Here is a 16,797-nt window from a genome sequence, read left to right as displayed (position 1 = left end):
CTTCAGCCCCCTCCTCCAAGTCATTTATAAAAATCACAAATAGCAGAGGACCCAGCACTGATCCTTGTGGTACACCGCTGGTAACTGGTCTCCAGCGATGTCCATGGGTGTAGGGGGATATGGGCCAATTGCAGGCAATTGGGGTTAGCTTAGGGGTTTTTTAAAAAAAAGGGCGGCATGGACAAGTTGGGCCGAAGGGCCTGTTTCCATGCTGTAAACCTCTATGACTCTATTTCATGGCCACCATTAGGTTTTAAGTTTATTTATTTATCAGTGTCACAAGTAGGCTTACATTAACACTGCAAAGAAGTTACTGTGAAAATCCCCTAGTCGCCACACTCCGGCACCTGTTCGGGTTACACTGAGGGAAAATTTAGCCCCTAACCAGCACGTCTTTTGGACTGTGGGAGGAAACCAGAGCACATGGAGGAAACCCATGCATACATGGGGGAGAACGTGCCGACTCCGCACAGACAGTGACCCAAGCCAAGAATCGAACCTGGGTCCCTGGCGCTGTGAGTTAACAGTGCTAACCACTGTGCCACCATGTCATCCACTGTCAGCTGACATTAAAATTAAAAATTGGCTGCCCTTTTTTTTGCATCTCCAGATTTCATAGAATCATAGAATCCCTACAGTGCAGAAGGAGGCCATTCGGCCCATGGAGTCTGTACGAACCACAATCCCATCCAGGCCCTATCCCCATTTAGTCTGGCCTTGTGAGGCACTGCACAGCAGGATCACACTTTGCATCATTTCTGTGCCCAAGGTGGTTAATCAACAGTAGGGATTGGTGAGCGAGCACCAATATGCCGATCACAGATGGAGAGTAATAGTGGCAACCTTGTTCTTCCCTTGCCTCCTGCACCTGCTGCCTCCAGTCATCAGGATTTCGTAGAAGAGACAGGTACATAGAAACTAGACACAGGATAAGGCCATTCAGCCCTTCGAGCTGCTCTGCCATTCATTTTGATCATGGCTGATCATCAAATTCAATATCCTGATTCCCCCTCCCCCCCCATATCCCTTGATTCCTTTAGCCCCTAGAGCTATATCTAATTTCTTCTTGAAATCAGACAATGTTTTGACTTTATGTGGTAGTGAATTCTACACATTCACCATCCTCTGTGTGAAGAAAGTTCTCCTCACCCCAGTCCTAAAAGGCTTACCCCCTTATCCTCAAACTTTAACCCTTATTTCTGGACTCACCCACCATCGGGAACATTCTTTCTGAATCTACCCTGTCTAATCCTGTTAGAATTTTATAAGTTTCTATAAGACTGTCCTCCCACTCTTCTAAACTCCAGTGAATATAACCCTAACCAACTTAGTCTCTCCTCATATGAGAGACCTGCCATCATTAGGTACGGCCTAAGAGGGCATGCAGAGTGGGCATACAATGCAATAATGGATCAGTGTCATTTATGAGACTTCTCTAAACCTTACTGCTCAAGGCTAGAAAGTGGGCAGCCCATTGAATCAAAACTAATACTGGTCCTGTTTGACAGCTGAGGGGGCTGCTTTATTCCAATTTAAGGTTGTTTGGATTAAGTTCACAGCCAGTGTTGAATGACAAGACCTCATGACTTTACTGATAAGTTTTCAGTTGCTGACACCCTCAGCTATGCTTTTAGTGTCTGTCGACTCAAATCTTCCAATGCACGCGTGTGTTTGAGCCTCTCGGTTGCAGCTCAGTAAGGGAGACACGAGTTCTGCTTCTTCATGAACTCCTTTTATTTCTTTGATCCAACTCCACATACAATTCTCCACCAGCAGCCAATGCCACCTGTGGCCCCTTTATATCAGTGACTTCGACTGAACGATTGACACCAAATTGGAAGGTCTGTTAACCCATTCCTGACAACGTGGGCTGGTTTCCCTAATTCCACCCTCCACCACCCTGAGCTCATCCAATGCTTTACTGCCCGTGTCCTAACCCGCACCAAGCACTGTTCACACATCATCCCTGTGCCTGCTGACCTTCACTGGATCCTGCCATTTGAAAACTCTCATCCTTGTTTGGAAATCCTTGGCAGGCCCCCACCCCCGTCCCCCACGCCCCCCTCCTCCCCCACCTCACCTCCTCCAACCCCGCAATCCTCTGAGATTTCCTATTTGCTCCTCTGATGTTGGCCTTTACAGCCAAGCCCATTTCCATTGCTCCACCACTGGTGGCTCTGCCTTCAGCTGCCTGACCCCAAACTCTGGAATCCCCTCCCTAAGATCTGTCTCTCTCTCTTTTGGTTTCCTCCTTTAAGGCATTCATTAAAGCCCACCTCTTTGACGAAATATTTGGTTTTGATTTGCTGTGATTTATTATTGCCACATGTATTGGGATGCAGTGAAAACTGTTGTTTCTTGCATGCTATACAAACAGAACATACCGGACACAGAGTACATAGGAGAGAAGGAATGGAGAGGGTGCAGAATGTAGTGTCACAGTCACAACTCGGGTGTAGAGAAAGATCAATTTAGTGCAAGGTAGATCCATTCAAAAGTCTGACAGCAGCAGGGAAGAAGCTGTTCTCGAGTTGGTTGGTACGTGACCTCAGACTTTTTTATCTCATTCCCGATGGAAGAAGGTGGAAGAGAGAATGTCCGGGGTGCGTCGGGTCCTTGATTATGCTGGCTGCTTTTCTGAGGCAGCGGGAAGTGTAGACAGAGTCAGTGGATGGGAGGCTGGTTTGTGTGATGGGGTCGTCTATATTTCCTTATGTGGATCAGTGTCATACTTTGTTTTCGAGTGTTCTTGTGAAGCTCGTTGGGAATGATTCATTATGTTAAAGGTGCTTTATAAATTATACTTTGTTATTGTATCCTGATGGATTAATAATAAACAAAGTCCTTTCCCATTTATCCATCTCGTTACAGGGAGATAATTGTTTGATGTCTACCAGTGAGTAATATGTGTTTTCTTTCTTTTTAGGGAGATGTCATCAATACTCAGTGTGGATACCAGACACTATCCAAAGAGGTGAGTAATGAGTTACACCCAAAACAACAATTTGCCTTTTCTACACCCAGGTATCAAAGTTTTTATTCTGTTGACTCCTATGCTCAGTAACCTGGCTTGCCATCATCTACTCCTGTCTGGGTGTCACACAGACCAGATTCTTCTCTTTCTTGATACCGAGTATCAGTGGGCCGTTCAACCACAGAAGCAGCGCTGCCAAGTGCCAATTCTGTCCATACGGGAATGCTGGATGGCAAATAGTTGGATGAGCCCTGCCGTAATGGGCAGGCAAGGTGGCACAGTGGTTGGCACTGCTGCCTCACAGCGCCAGGGACTCTGGTTCGACTCCCGGCTTGGGTCACTGTCTGTGTGGAGTCTGCACGTTCTCTCCGTGTCTGCATGGGTTTCCTCCGGGTGCTCCGGTTTCCTCCCACAGTCCGAAAGACGTGCTGGTTAGGTGCATTGGCCATGCTAAATTCTCCCTCAGTGTACCCGAACAGGCGCCGGAGTGTGGCGACTAGGGGATTTTCACAGTAACTCCGGTTTCCTCTCACAGTCCAAAGATGTGCGGGTTAGGTGCACTGGCCATGCTAAATTGCCCCTTAGTGTCCAAAGATGTTCAGGTTAGGTGGATTGACCATGTTAAATTGCCCCTTAGTATTCCCGGGTGTGTCGGTTGAAGGGATTAGTGGGGTAAACGTGTACGGTTGTGGGAATAGCGCCTGGGTGGGATTGTGGTCGGTGCAGACTCGATGGGCCGAATGGCCTCCTTCTGCACTGTAGTGATTCTATGATCTTCTCTGATGACTGATGCAACAAGCCGAATTACAGTTGTCCTCCTGGTTAAAGTCAGCCTAATGACTGAACGTGACTGACTCTCGATCTATACAGCTTAAATACCAGCACTGGGGCAGCAATTCACTGCTCTTCCAATTCAACTGCCTTCCCATGGGGGCCTGAGGAGCTGAACCATTTGGCATTGTGTGGAGTCATTATGTTGTAAGCTCCTGTCTCTTAACCTGGCTGTACTGGAAAAGTGTTGACAAAGTTTTAAAGTTTATTTATTATTGTCACAAGTTGGCTTACATTAACACTACAGTGAAGTTACTGTGAAAATCCCCTACTCGCCACACTCCGGCGCCTGTTCGGGTACCCCGAGGGCGAATTTAGCACGGCCAATCCACCAAACCAGCACACCTTTCGGACTGTGGGAGGAAAGCAGAGCATCCACAGGAAACCCACGCAGACACATGCAGACTCCGCAGAGACAGTGACCCAAGTCGGGAGTCGAACCCGGCTCTCTGGCGCTGTGAGGCAGCAGTGCTGTGAGGCTATGCCACCATGCCAATATTCCCTGTGTACTATCATCAGTTATAGGAGAAACAAGAATATTGAGCACCTATATAACTGTGGTTAAACCTAATCTAGAATATTGTGGCCAATTCTGAGCAGCATTCGAAAGAATGTCAGGTCCTTGAGGTGTGTGCAATGAAGACTTACTGGAGTGATATCCAGGATTAGGTACTTCAGTTACACAGAGAAACTGGGGATGACCCCCTTAGGGCAGAGAAGGTTAAGGGAAATCAGAGAGGTTTTCAAAATCATGAATGGTTTTGATAGAGTAATTCAAGAGAAATTATTTCTCATGGCAGACAGATCTCAGTAGTCAGAGGTAACGATGGTCATTGGTAAAGAATCATAGAATTCTACAGTGCAGAAGGAGGCCATTCGGCCCATCGAGTCTGCACCGACCACAACCCCACCCAGGCCCTATCCCCATGAGCCAATGCATTTACTCTCGCTACTCCCCCAGATACTCAGGGGCAATTTAGCATGGCCAATCCCCCTAACCCACACATCTTTAGAGTGTGGGAGGAAACTGGAGCACCCGGAGGAAACCCACGCAGACACAGGGAGAATATGCAAACTCCACACAGATAGTGACCCAAGCCGGGAATCGAACCCGGGTCCCTGGCGCTGTGAGGCAGCAGTGCTAACCGCTGTGCCACCATGCCATGCAGGAGACGAGGAGTTTTTTTCACACAGTGGGTTTTATGATCTGGAAAGCATTGTCTGAGTTGGTCATGGAAGAAGATTCAATAGTAACTTTCAGAAAATAATTGGATATAGGTTTGAAAAGGGAAAAAATAAACTGAAAGGTTGTAAGCAAAGAACAGCATGATATGTGAATAATTAGGCTGAATAATGGGCTGAATGGCCTTATTTTGTGCTGTATTGTTCTCTGAGAGTTGTGGATTATTTTTGTTGCGTTATACACCCACTGCTGCCCCACAGCGTCAGGGACCCAGGTTCAATTCCCAGTTTGGGTCACTCTCTGTACGGAGTCTGCACGTTCTCCCCGAACGTTCTTCTCCTCTCAGTGTACCCGAACAGGCGCTGGAGTGTGGCGACTGGGGGATTTTCACAGTAATTTCATTGCAGTGTTAATGTAAGCCTACTTGTGACTAATAAATAAACTTTAAATTTTAAAACTTCACTTGATATTTGCTGTTACTTGAACTCTGGAGCAACTCATCGAAAGTTTTCTCAGCAACCTCCTGGTGTGTCCACTTAGAGAGATTTAAACTGTTCCCTTCACCTCAGAGCACGATCACCAACAATAAGTTGCTGTTCTGTCTCTGTGGGTTCCTCTCTTTGGACCCCTGTTGCTAGGCAATAGCACAGTTTTTCTCAACTTTGTTTTTTTAGCTTCCTGACAGAACCTCTAGAGTCTTAATGCCTCATGGGAAATACAGCTCCAGACCTGCTCTCTGCTCCAAAATGAAGCCAGACCCAGGTTTAAAACTTATTCCTAATACCCACAAATACAACTTAAACAACTCTACATCATACATTTGGGGCAGCACGGTGGTTCACACTGCTGCCTCACAGCACCAGGATGCTGGATTCAATTCTGGCCTCAGGTCACTATCTGTGTGGAGTTTGCACATTCGCCCCGTGTCTCCGTGGATTTCCTCTGAGAGCTCCAGTTTCCTCCCACACTCCGAAAGACATGCTGGTTACGTGGATTGGCCATGCTAAATTGTCCCTTAGTGTCCAAAGATGTGCAGGTTAGGTGGAATGGCCATGCTAAATTGCCCCTTAGTATCTAAAGATGTGTAGGTTAAGGGGATTGGCCATGCTATATTGCCCCTTAGTATCTAAAGATGTGTAGGTTAAGGGGATTGGCCATGCAAAATTGTTCCTTAGTGTCTAAAGATGTGTAGGTTAGGAGGATTGGCTATGCTAAATTGCCCCTTAGTATCTAAAGATGTGTAGGTTAGGAGGATTGGCCATGCTAAATTGCCCCTTAGTGTCCAAACATGTGCAGGTTAGGTGGAATGGCCATGTTAAATTGCCCCTTAGTATCTAAAGATGTGTAGGTTAAGGGGATTGGCCATGCTAAATTGCCCCTTAGTATCTAAAGATGTGTAGGTTAAGGGGATTGGCCATGCTAAATTGTTCCTTAGTGTCTAAAGATGTGTAGGTTAGGTGGATTGGCCATGCTAAATTGCCCCTTAGTGTCCAAAGATGTGTAGGTTAGGAGGATTGGCCATGCTAAGTTGTTCCTTAGTGTCTAAAGATGTGTAGGTTAGGAGGATTGGCCATGCTAAATTGCCCCTTAGTGTCTAGAGATGTGTAGGTTAGGAGGATTGGCCATGCTAAATTGCCCCTTAGTGTCTAAAGACGTGTAGGTTGGGAGGATTGGCCATGCTAAATTGCCCCTTAGTATCTAAAGATGTGTAGGTTAAGGGGATTGGCCATGCTAAATTGCCCCTTAGTATCTAAAGATGTGTAGGTTAAGGGGATTGGCCGTGGTAATTGTGCAGGTTCACGGGGATAGGGTGGAGCGGAGGCCCCTGGGTGGGATGCTCTTTTAAGGAAGCAGTGTAGACCCGATGGACCGAATGGCCTCCCTCTGCACTATAGGGATTCTATGATTTCCTCACAGCAGCCCTAGTTATTGTTCCTCACTCATTCATTGTATCAAGAGCTGATTCTAAAACACTCGACCAGTTCCAGTGAGTTACCAGCAACACCCTAATGCAAAGCCGATTGTAGACCAGTAGCATACAAAGTGCTCTCATGGAAAAGGATACAGTGTACATGAGTTTGAGGGTTTATTGTGTCTGATGCAAAACTGATATAATTACATAAAAAGCCTTGTCAAAGTGCACTTGAGAGTTGAAGTCTGCCACCTGAATTCATTGATATTCTTGGGGCTAGCTGTAGGTGCATCATAATGGAATGTTATTTTTTGAGTTTGTATCAAGTGTTTCTTTGATTTAATTTGTTTCCTGGGCCGTGAGAGCTCCAGCTGTTGCAAAAATAAAATAAATATATATCAAAGATCTTCTGAATTGTCACCTGTTGAATTGTTTTGCTGCTACTTGCATTGCTCAGACTCAATATTGACAAACTGAATATCACTGAGCCGGCATAATAGGTCTTCGGAGACAGAAGTCCCTTCACCAATATCCCTTTATTTACAATTCCAACAGTAGTACAGAGTGCTAGCAGTCAGCGGTCTACCTTCGGGAGTGCCAGAGGAACTGACACTCCCAGTTAAATACAAGGAAAAGACTCCCTGACTGGCCCATTGAGTCTGCACCGATCACAATCCCACCTAGGCCCTATCCCGATAACCCCACGTATTTACTCTGCTAATCTCCCTGACAATAAGGAGCAATTTATCATGGCCAATCCGCCTAACCTGCACATTTTTGGAGTGTGGGAGGAAACTGGAGCACGCGGAGGAAACCCACGCACACACGGGAGAACGTGCAGACTCCACATAGTAACCCAAGGATGGAATTGAACCCAGGTCCCTGGCACTGTGAGGCAGTAGCGCTAACCACTGTGCTACTGTGCTGCCCTCACACTCCCTTACCTTAATCAAGGAGTTCATACTCCAATAGCCAACCTCAATGGCCTGATTGAAGTCATTACAGAGGGAAGCTTTATAAAATCCTGATAAGATTCAGTCTCAGGTTGCAGGATTCCTACTGGGCTCCAGCCTCCCCCCTTTCCCCACTTGCCCCACCCACCTGCCTGCCCCCTCCCCGCACGGCTATCTGGGGCTGTAGTCACACGTCACATTAGCGCACCCGATTAATTTCTGTTAAGTCTTTATTTGTAGATGTATATAGATAGTATTCACCAGGAGGCTAAGTATAGTATGTCTAATCTCTACCCTGCTGCTTGCAGACTGACTACAAGTTGTGGGACTACCACATCACATCCTGTCAATGTATATAATGATTGACTGCGGTTTTATATATCCTGAGAAGTGCACGCATATCATATCACAACAGTGTAAGGGCAGCACGGTGGCACAGTGGTTAGCGCTGCTGCCTCACAGCGCCAGGAACCCGAGTTCAATTCCATCCTTGGGTGACTGTGTGGAGTCTGCATGTTCTCCCCATGTCTGCGTGGGTTTCCTGCAGGTGCTCCGGTTTCCTCCCACAGTCCAAAAATGTGCAAGTTAGGTGGATTGGCCATGATAAATTGCTCCTTACTGTCAGGGAGATTAGCAGGGTAAATATGTGGGGTTGCAGGGATAACTAGAGGGCGAGCATACAAGAGCAGGACGAGAATACAAGAGCAGGGATGTACTGCTGAGGCTGGATGAGGCTCTGGTCAGACCCTACTTGGAATATTGTGAGCAGTTTTGGGCCCCATATCTAAGGAAGGATGTGCTGGCCTTGGAGGGGGTCCAGAGGAGGTTCACAAGAATGATCCCAGAAATGAAGGGCTTGTCATATGAGGAGCGGTTGAGGAGTCTGGGTCTATACTCGATTGAGTTTAGAAGGATGGGGGGGATCTAATTGAAACTTACAGAAGACGTGAGAGGCCTAGATAGAGTGGACATGGAGAGGATGTTTCCACTAGTGGGAGAGACTGGAACTCAGAGCACAACCTCAGAGTGAAGGGACGCTCCTTTAAAACTGAAATGAGGAGGAATTTCTTCACCAGAGGGTTTGGTGAATCTGTGGAACTCATTGCCACAGAGGGCTGTGGAGGCAAGGTCATTCAGTGTCTTTATGACAGAGACAGATAGGTTCTTGATCTGTAAGGGGATCAAGGGTTACGCGGAGAAGGCAGGGGAATGGGGATGAGAATCATATCAGCCATGATTTAATGATGGACCAGACTCGATGGGCTGAATGGCCTAATTCTGCTCCTATCTTATCATATCTTATGGTCTTATGATAGGGCCTGGGTGGGATTGTTTCAGTGCAGGTTCAATGGGCCGAATAGCCTCTTTCTACACTGTTGGGATTCTATGATTCTATGAGTGTATACTGAAGGAGTGCTGCACTGTAGGAGATGCCGGTCTTCCAGTGAACATAGTCTGTCCTCTCAAGTGCAATCCTAAAAAATTCCCATGGAGTTCTTTCTGAAGAACATAAGAACTAGGAACAGGAGTAGGCCATCTGGCCCCTTGAACCCACTCCGCCATTCAATAAGATCATGGCCGATCTTTTCGTGGACTCAGCTCCACTTACCCGCCCGCTCACCAGAACCCTTAATTCCTTTACTGTTCAAAAATTTATCTATCCTTGCCTTAAAAACATTCAACGAGGTAGCCTCAACTGCTTCACTGGGCAGGGAGTTCCACAGATTCACAACCCTTTGAAGAAGTTCCTCCTCAACTCAGTCCTAAATCTGCTCCCCCTTATTTTCAGGCTTTGCTCCCTAGTTCTAGTTTCACCCGCCAGTGGAAACAACCTCCGTGCTTCTATTTTATCTATTCCCTTCATGTTTCTATAAGATTCTCCCCTCATTCTTCTGAGAATATGGGAGGTCTCCTGGCTCAGAAGGTAACGCACTCCTCTCTGAGCCACACGTGAGGGGAAGAGTTTCAGATTCCAGGTAGCAGTGAATGAGTGAGTCACGCAGACTGGAGCAAAGTTTTGCAGGTATGAAATGATTGGAGAGAAAATGAGATGATAGTAAGAAACAGCACGTCCTCTCCGTGTCAGTAAATGATGTCACAGCACAGGTGAAATTGTTCCTTGGGGAGGAAGCGACTGATCTGAAACAGAATTTCAATATAACACAGGCTATATCAGTAACGCGGCTAAATGTAATAGGAATAACTTTCCAGATCGTACCGTCTGCTACTGGCAGTAATTGAGGTGAGAGGTGATCTGAGTTTTGTGTTGAGGCCCAGCGCTGCAACATGTGAAATAATGATAACAAATGGATGGGTTTCAGTTTCAGGTAGCTGACAGCACTCTTACCGCTCTCTACACGAAGCAAACAAGATAAGTATTCAATCAGAAACCGGAATGGTCAACTTTGACCATCACCTTATCTGCTTTGAGCAGTTGGCAATCCCTCCTGTTCTTGGAAATGTGACCCTGTTCTAAAATTCATAAATTCAGAGCTCCACTGGTAATCCATTGGTGTCTTTCCAGATGCTCGCTCATATGTATGGTTGAGTGTGTGTGTGTGTGTGTGTGTGTGTGTGTGTGTGTGTGTGTGTGTGTGTGTGTGTGTGTGTGTTAAAGTGGTTATGTGTAAGGTATGTTTAAGTGTTTTCATATGTGTAAGTATGTGTGTAATTGTATGTGTGTGTAAGTATGTGTTTAAGTGTATGTGTGTGTAAGTATGTGTGTAAGTCTATGCGTGTAAGTATTTACGAGTGTGTAAGTATGTGTGTAAGTGTGTGTAAGTATTTGTGTAAGTTTGTAAGTATTCATGTGTAAGTGGTATGTAAGTTTAGTGTGTGTGTAGATTGTGTGTGTAAGTATGTGCTGCATAAGTGTTTGTGTATACATTTTGTGTGTAAGTGTTTATGTGTGTGCTTGTGGTATAAGTTTTGTATGTAAGTGTTTGTGTGTGAGGAGTGTGTTAAGATTTGCCTGTGAATTTGTATGTGTGGGTATAAGTTTTGTGTGTGAGTGTTTTTTTAAAAATTCATTTCTGGGACATGGGCATCGCTGGCTGGCCAGCATTTATTGCCCATCCCTAGTTGCCATTGAACTGAATCGCTTGCTGGGCCATTTCAGAGGGTAGTTGAGAGTCAACCACACTGCTGTGGCTCTGGAGACACATGTAGGCCAGACTGGGTAAGGACGGCAGATTCCCTTCCCGAAAGGACATTAGTGAACCAGATGGGATTTTACGACAATCGACAATGGTTTCATGGTCATCAGTAGATTCTTAATTCCAGATATTTTTTCTTGAATTCAAATTCCATCATCTGCTGTGGCGCGATTCGAACCCGGGTCCCCAGAACATTAGCTGAGTTTCTTGATTAATAGTCTAGGCCATCAGTTTGTGTGTGTAAGTGTTTGTATGTGTATTTGTGTTGCATTTGTGTGTGTGGGTGTAAGTTGTGTGTCTGTGAGTGCGTGTGTGTGTATATTTGAGTATGTGGGTGTAAGTTATGTGTGTGTGTGTGTGTGTGTGTGTGTGTATTTGGGTTAAGTTGTGTGTGTTGTGTGTATTTGAGTATGTGGATGTAAGTTGTGTGCCTGTGCGTGTGTGTGTGTATATATTTGTGTATTTGGGTGTAAGTTGTGTGTGTATTTGGGTGTAAGTTTTTTGTGTGTGTGTGTATTTGTGTATGTGGGTGTAAGTTGTGTGTGTCTGTGTGTGTATGTATGTATTTGGGTGTAAGTTGTGTGTGTGTGTGTGTAGGTTATATGTGTGCGTGAGAGTGTCACATTATTACACAGTTACTGTTATTTGCTCCGATTGAATAGCAGCAAAAAAACATTTGTCCAGATTTTGTTCTCATTCACTGCTAGTCACTGAATTTCCCTCCCTTCAGGAAGAGTTAGAATGACTTGTTCCCTTCAGAAGAGGTGAATCAGCTGAATATGATGGAGTACAGCAGGGTTAAGAATAAGTCAAATGGATAATGGATTTTGCTGTCAGCTTTCTCCTTGCCTCACTGCTGGCAACCCACCAGGTTTCTGAGACTCTGAAAACAAAGATATGCGCTGGAATTTTACCGCTTCGCCTGCCCGAGGCTCGTAGGATCACGCCCGAGGCCAACGGAGAATCCGTTCTGCAGGGCCTCGCCCGCCCAGAATCAGGGCGGGCAAGGCGGTAAAATTCGGACCTTGCTCATGTTTAGTGCCCTTTCCAACATGGCCCCATCCACAGGCCAACTGTGATATCGGTAGGCAAGCAACAGCAAGGCTTTTCAACCAGTCAGATAGGAAAATCCTCATCCAGATGTGCAGGTGTGAATTTAAGCTCCAAAAACAGGTGTGCCAAGTCCAGATTCAGCAAGAAATGGTTTAGGGAGGAATCATTATACACACTGCTGATCTGCTTTTCTTCTGGTTTGATACGCAGCGCTTCGAAGTCGATACAATCATCCACGTCCGAGGCTGTGTCGACGCCGTCAATCTGTGGTTCCAGGATAACATTAGCATCACAGTGGGAATTCTTGCCGCACTGCTCCTGCCGCAGGTAATCTCTTGGTTCATGTTGCCACGCTGTTAATCCTTTTTCTGTACTGAGGCTCGAGAAGAAAAGAGTGACGAACAGATTGCTAATAGCCTCCTTGGATATGTAACAGTGCCAGTGACTTTGCACAAAACTCTGAATCGTTGACATTTATGAACAATGGAGTTGTTCATTTTGAACAGGTTTCTGCATTCATCAAAGTCAGCAGCGAACGTTTATGAAATAGGGATCAGGGATAAGCGCTTAACATCTTCTGCCAGAGATGAATTTTCCCCCAAAAATATCATTTCATACAAGAAAATGGCATGTTGCCCTTCATTGCAAGAGGTTTCGAGTACAGGAGCAGGGATGTGTTGTTGCAATTATACACGGCCTTGGTGAGGCCACACCGAGAGTATTGTGTGCAGTTTTGGTCTCCTTTTCTGAGGAAGGATGTTCTTGCTCTCGAGGGAGTGCAGCAAAGGTTTACCAGGCTGATTCCGGGGATGGCGGGACTGATGTATGAGGAGAGATTGACTCGGTTAGGATTGTTTTCGCTGGAGTTCAGACGAATGAGGGGGGATCTCATGGAGATTTATAAATTTCTAATAGGACTGGACAGGGTAGATGCAGGGAGGATGTTCACGTTGGTGGGGGAGTCCAGAACCAGGGCTCACAGTCTGAGGATTCAGAGTAGACCATTTAGGACAGAGAGGAGGAGACATTTCTTCACCCAAAGAGTGGTGAGCCTGTGGAATTCATTACCACAGGAAGTAGTTGATGCCAAAACATTGAATGTATTCAAGAGGCGGCGGGATAAAGCACTTGGGGCGAATGGGATCAAAGGTTATGGGGAGAAAGCAGGATTAGGCTGTTGAGTTGGACAACCAGCCATGATGTGATGAATGGCGGAGCAGGCTTGAAGGGCCGAATGGCCTCCTCCTGATCCTATCTTCTTTGTTTCCATGTTTAAAACCAGTATGATCCACATGTTCCCCACGTGAAACGCACCGGTTTGGAGTCTCCAGGCGTGTGACTTGCCCGAACTGGCTCACAACTGTACACTGTTAACAAGGGGGAGCAGCATTTAAACGCTCCCTCTGCACTCACAGGCAGTCAAGCCAGGAGGATGGCAGCGCAGAGAACAGCTTCACATCATGGAGCCAGATCTCGAAAAGCTTCTGGACACAGTAGAGGAGAGGTCTGTCACCCTGTACCCCCCGAGTGGGTAGATAGCCCAGAAGCAGGGAACCAAATGTAGCCTGGAATGTAGTGGCTGCGGCAGTCAGTGCCAGTGGACTGACACTGGTGACTGCCACCCAATCCCAGAAGGAAATGAGTGACCTCATTCGAGCTGCAAGGGTGAGTGCCCATCTCTCACACCTGGAATCTCCACATCAGTCCACTGTGCTAACCACTGTGCCACCGTGTTGACCCAAAAGTCTCATGATCTACCGACTGAGCTAGCCGGGCATGCGGCTTATTCCATGCAGTTATTCCATGCAGTTTGGAGCTTTCCCATTGTGGAGTTCTAGTCAGTTCTGAGTACTTGGTTCTGGTGGCTTCTGGATGCTCTGTGCAGATCTAAGTAGCAGGTCAGGGGTCTACTGGGGTGCATCCTGCATTTTGAAGCATAAAATTCAACTGCATTTTTAAACATTTGTTCAAGAGACATGTGTGTCGCTGGCTGGACCAGCCTTTATTGCCCTTGAGAGGGCAGAGTCAACCACATTGCTGTGGGTCTGGAGTCACATGCAGGCCAGACCAGGTGAGGACAGTAGGCTCCCTTTCCTCAAGGACATTAGTGAATCAGATGGGGTTTTGCAACAATGGTTTCATGGTCATCATTAGACTTTTAATTCCAGATTTTTATTACATTCAAATTTCACCATCTGCCTTGGTGGGATTCAAACGCAGGTCCCTGGATTACTAGTCCAGTGACAATACTCCATTGCCTCCCCAGCATGTGCAAAGGGCATGATCTTCCTTGATAATTTTTAAAAAATTCTTCCATGGGATGTCGCTGGCTGGGCCACCATTTATTGCCCAACCCTGGGGGCATTTAAGAGTCAACCCCATTGCTGTAGCTCTGGAGTCACATGTAGGCCAGACCGGGTAAGGATGGCAGATTTCCTTCCCTAAAGGGCATTAGTGAACCAGATGGGTTTTTATGACAATCGACAATGGTTTCATGGTCATCAGTAGATTCTTAATTCCATTTTTTTTTTATTGAGTTCAAATTCCACCATCTGCTGTGGTGGCATTTGAACCCAGATCCCCAGAGTGTTACCCTGGGTCTCTGGATGATCAGTCCAGCGACAATACCACTCTGCCACCGCCTCCCCATATGTGGTATGCAGTGGGATCTTCTGAATTTGTGTGGGATTGTAGATTCTCTAATGTAAACTTCCATAGTACCTGGCAGAGTTGTGCATTGACAATTATCCAGAATAAAACACACAATGGTATTTAGAAATTATTCTAATGTAGTTGAAGCATCTTGAGCCACTTCACACTCTATTGCCACTCCATGCACTGCGAGCAACACAGAATCCGTGGGGAAATGTCTCCACAAATGTCACAGAAATAAAAATCCTCTTGTTGTTGAACACAGCCGCATGGGAATTTGAGTGAGGGGAAAACTTCTGATTGTTAAACGAGAATATATTGTCGAACTTGCCGGACAAAATTTGATGTGGTGTTCATTGAGGCTGAACATTCAATTTGTACGATGGATTTTTAGTCCGAGTGCACCTCTCTGTTCTTCATCCTGTACCTTGGTGTACTGAAGGAATCCGGAAAGAATTGTGAGGACATCTATCCAATTGATAGATCTTTAACAATCCCTGCACAAAGGAGGCCTCGAATGGGCTAGTGGACAAAAGGTACAAGACACTCAGTCCTTTTGTCCCACCAGTTGTTGAGTAATTCCACATTCTTCCCTTGACAATCCACATGGGCTTGAAAGAAATATTCTTCCGTTTATTCATACTGAATTGACTCTGCAATTGTTGAAAGAATTTTTCAAACCTTATTAGAAAAGCAGAAAGGTCAAGTGAAAGCAGTATTAATCTGGACAAGAAGTTAGCATGTCCTTGTTCTCAGAAAAGCTGACGGGATAGAATGTTCTCGTTGAATAAAGATTGTGTACATTGCATGGGCGTAATGGTATTGAAGATTTGAACTGACAGATATTTCAAAGACCCATTAACTTGGATCAAGGATGTATGTGGCATTGTAAGGTCTACATTCTATTATTAATAACGGATGGTGCTTGTAATTCATGTAATGAATTAGTTCATCTGATCGAAGGCCAGGCAGCACAGGAAACGCACTCTCCTGAATTCACAAAGGTTGCTAGTCAGAATAAATGATTTCTGGCCATTAAGATAAACTTTGAATGGTGTTTTAACCCCTTCTGTCTACCCAGCTGGCCATGAGGTGGAGATGCCGGAAGTAGATGTGGAAGTAAGAAGTCTCACAACACCAGATTAAAGTCCAACAGATTTCTCCAAATAAACCTGTTGGACTTTAACCTGGTGTTGTGAGACTTCTTACTGTACCCAGCCTGGGGGAGGGGGCATGCAGATAGGAAGCTAAAATGGTAGACGGGGAAGGTTTATGCCATCTCACTGGAATGTGATTTGACAGCTACGAGATGGAAAAGATTTAGTTTTTAAGCTTGCTAATTCTGCTGTATGAATCTTCGCCCCTGTCCCCACTTTTCACACCTGCTGCAGTGGGACTGCTCTTTGTAATGGGCACAGGAGGGATTTTAGACAGTGGACCGGGACTGACAGTTGTTGGCCAGAAGAGCAATGCTGCCAACCTAGTCCCTCGGGAGTGTTTTAAAATTTGAGTGTTTTGTTACTTAACATTTGATGCTTCCGTTCTGGATAGATACTTTAAAAGTTTATTTATTAGTCACAAAGAGGCTTACATTAAGACTGCAATGAAATTACTGTGAAAATCCTCGAGTCACTACACTCCCAGCGCCTGTTCGGATACACTGAGGGAGAATTTAGCACCTAACCAGTACGTCTTTGGAGTGGGGGAGGAAACAGGAGCACCCGGAGGAAACCCACGCAGACACGGGGAGAACGTGCAGACTCCACACAGACAATGACCCAAGCCAGGAATCGAACCCGGGTTCCTGGCGCTGTGAAGCAGCAGTGCTAACCATTGTGCCACCATGCCGCCCCTATGGGATTTTTGTGGGAGATTAGACCAGTCAGGAATGGATTGTGAATCTTGAGACTGTAATCACGGTGGTTCTGACTTTGGGTCTGCATTCACTTCAGTCCACAAAAGCCGACAACTCGAGCAATCAACTGGACCTGATAATCAGGACTGGACAGGGTAGATGCAGGGAGGATGTTCCCGATGGTGGGGGAGTCCAGAACCAGGAGTCACAGTCTGAGGATTCAGGGTAG

At 46.0% G+C, this 16,797-nt stretch overlaps 1 protein-coding gene across 1 annotated transcript in view; it reads left to right on the top strand.

Moving 5' to 3' along the window:
- LOC144510103 (tetraspanin-15) overlaps positions 1–16,797 on the top strand; it is a 225,789-nt gene that overhangs the window by 172,725 nt on the left and 36,267 nt on the right. The window contains exons 6-7 of the mRNA XM_078239377.1: positions 2,927–2,974; positions 12,272–12,388. Of these exons, the coding sequence (XP_078095503.1) occupies positions 2,927–2,974; positions 12,272–12,388 (165 nt within the window). The remainder of the gene's footprint in view (positions 1–2,926; positions 2,975–12,271; positions 12,389–16,797) is intronic.

Source organism: Mustelus asterias, chromosome 22 (assembly GCF_964213995.1).
Source record: "Mustelus asterias chromosome 22, sMusAst1.hap1.1, whole genome shotgun sequence".
Classification (NCBI taxonomy): domain Eukaryota; kingdom Metazoa; phylum Chordata; class Chondrichthyes; order Carcharhiniformes; family Triakidae; genus Mustelus; species Mustelus asterias.
The sequence above is the reverse complement of the archived record's forward strand: the minus strand, read 5'-3'. Positions and strand labels throughout refer to the sequence as shown.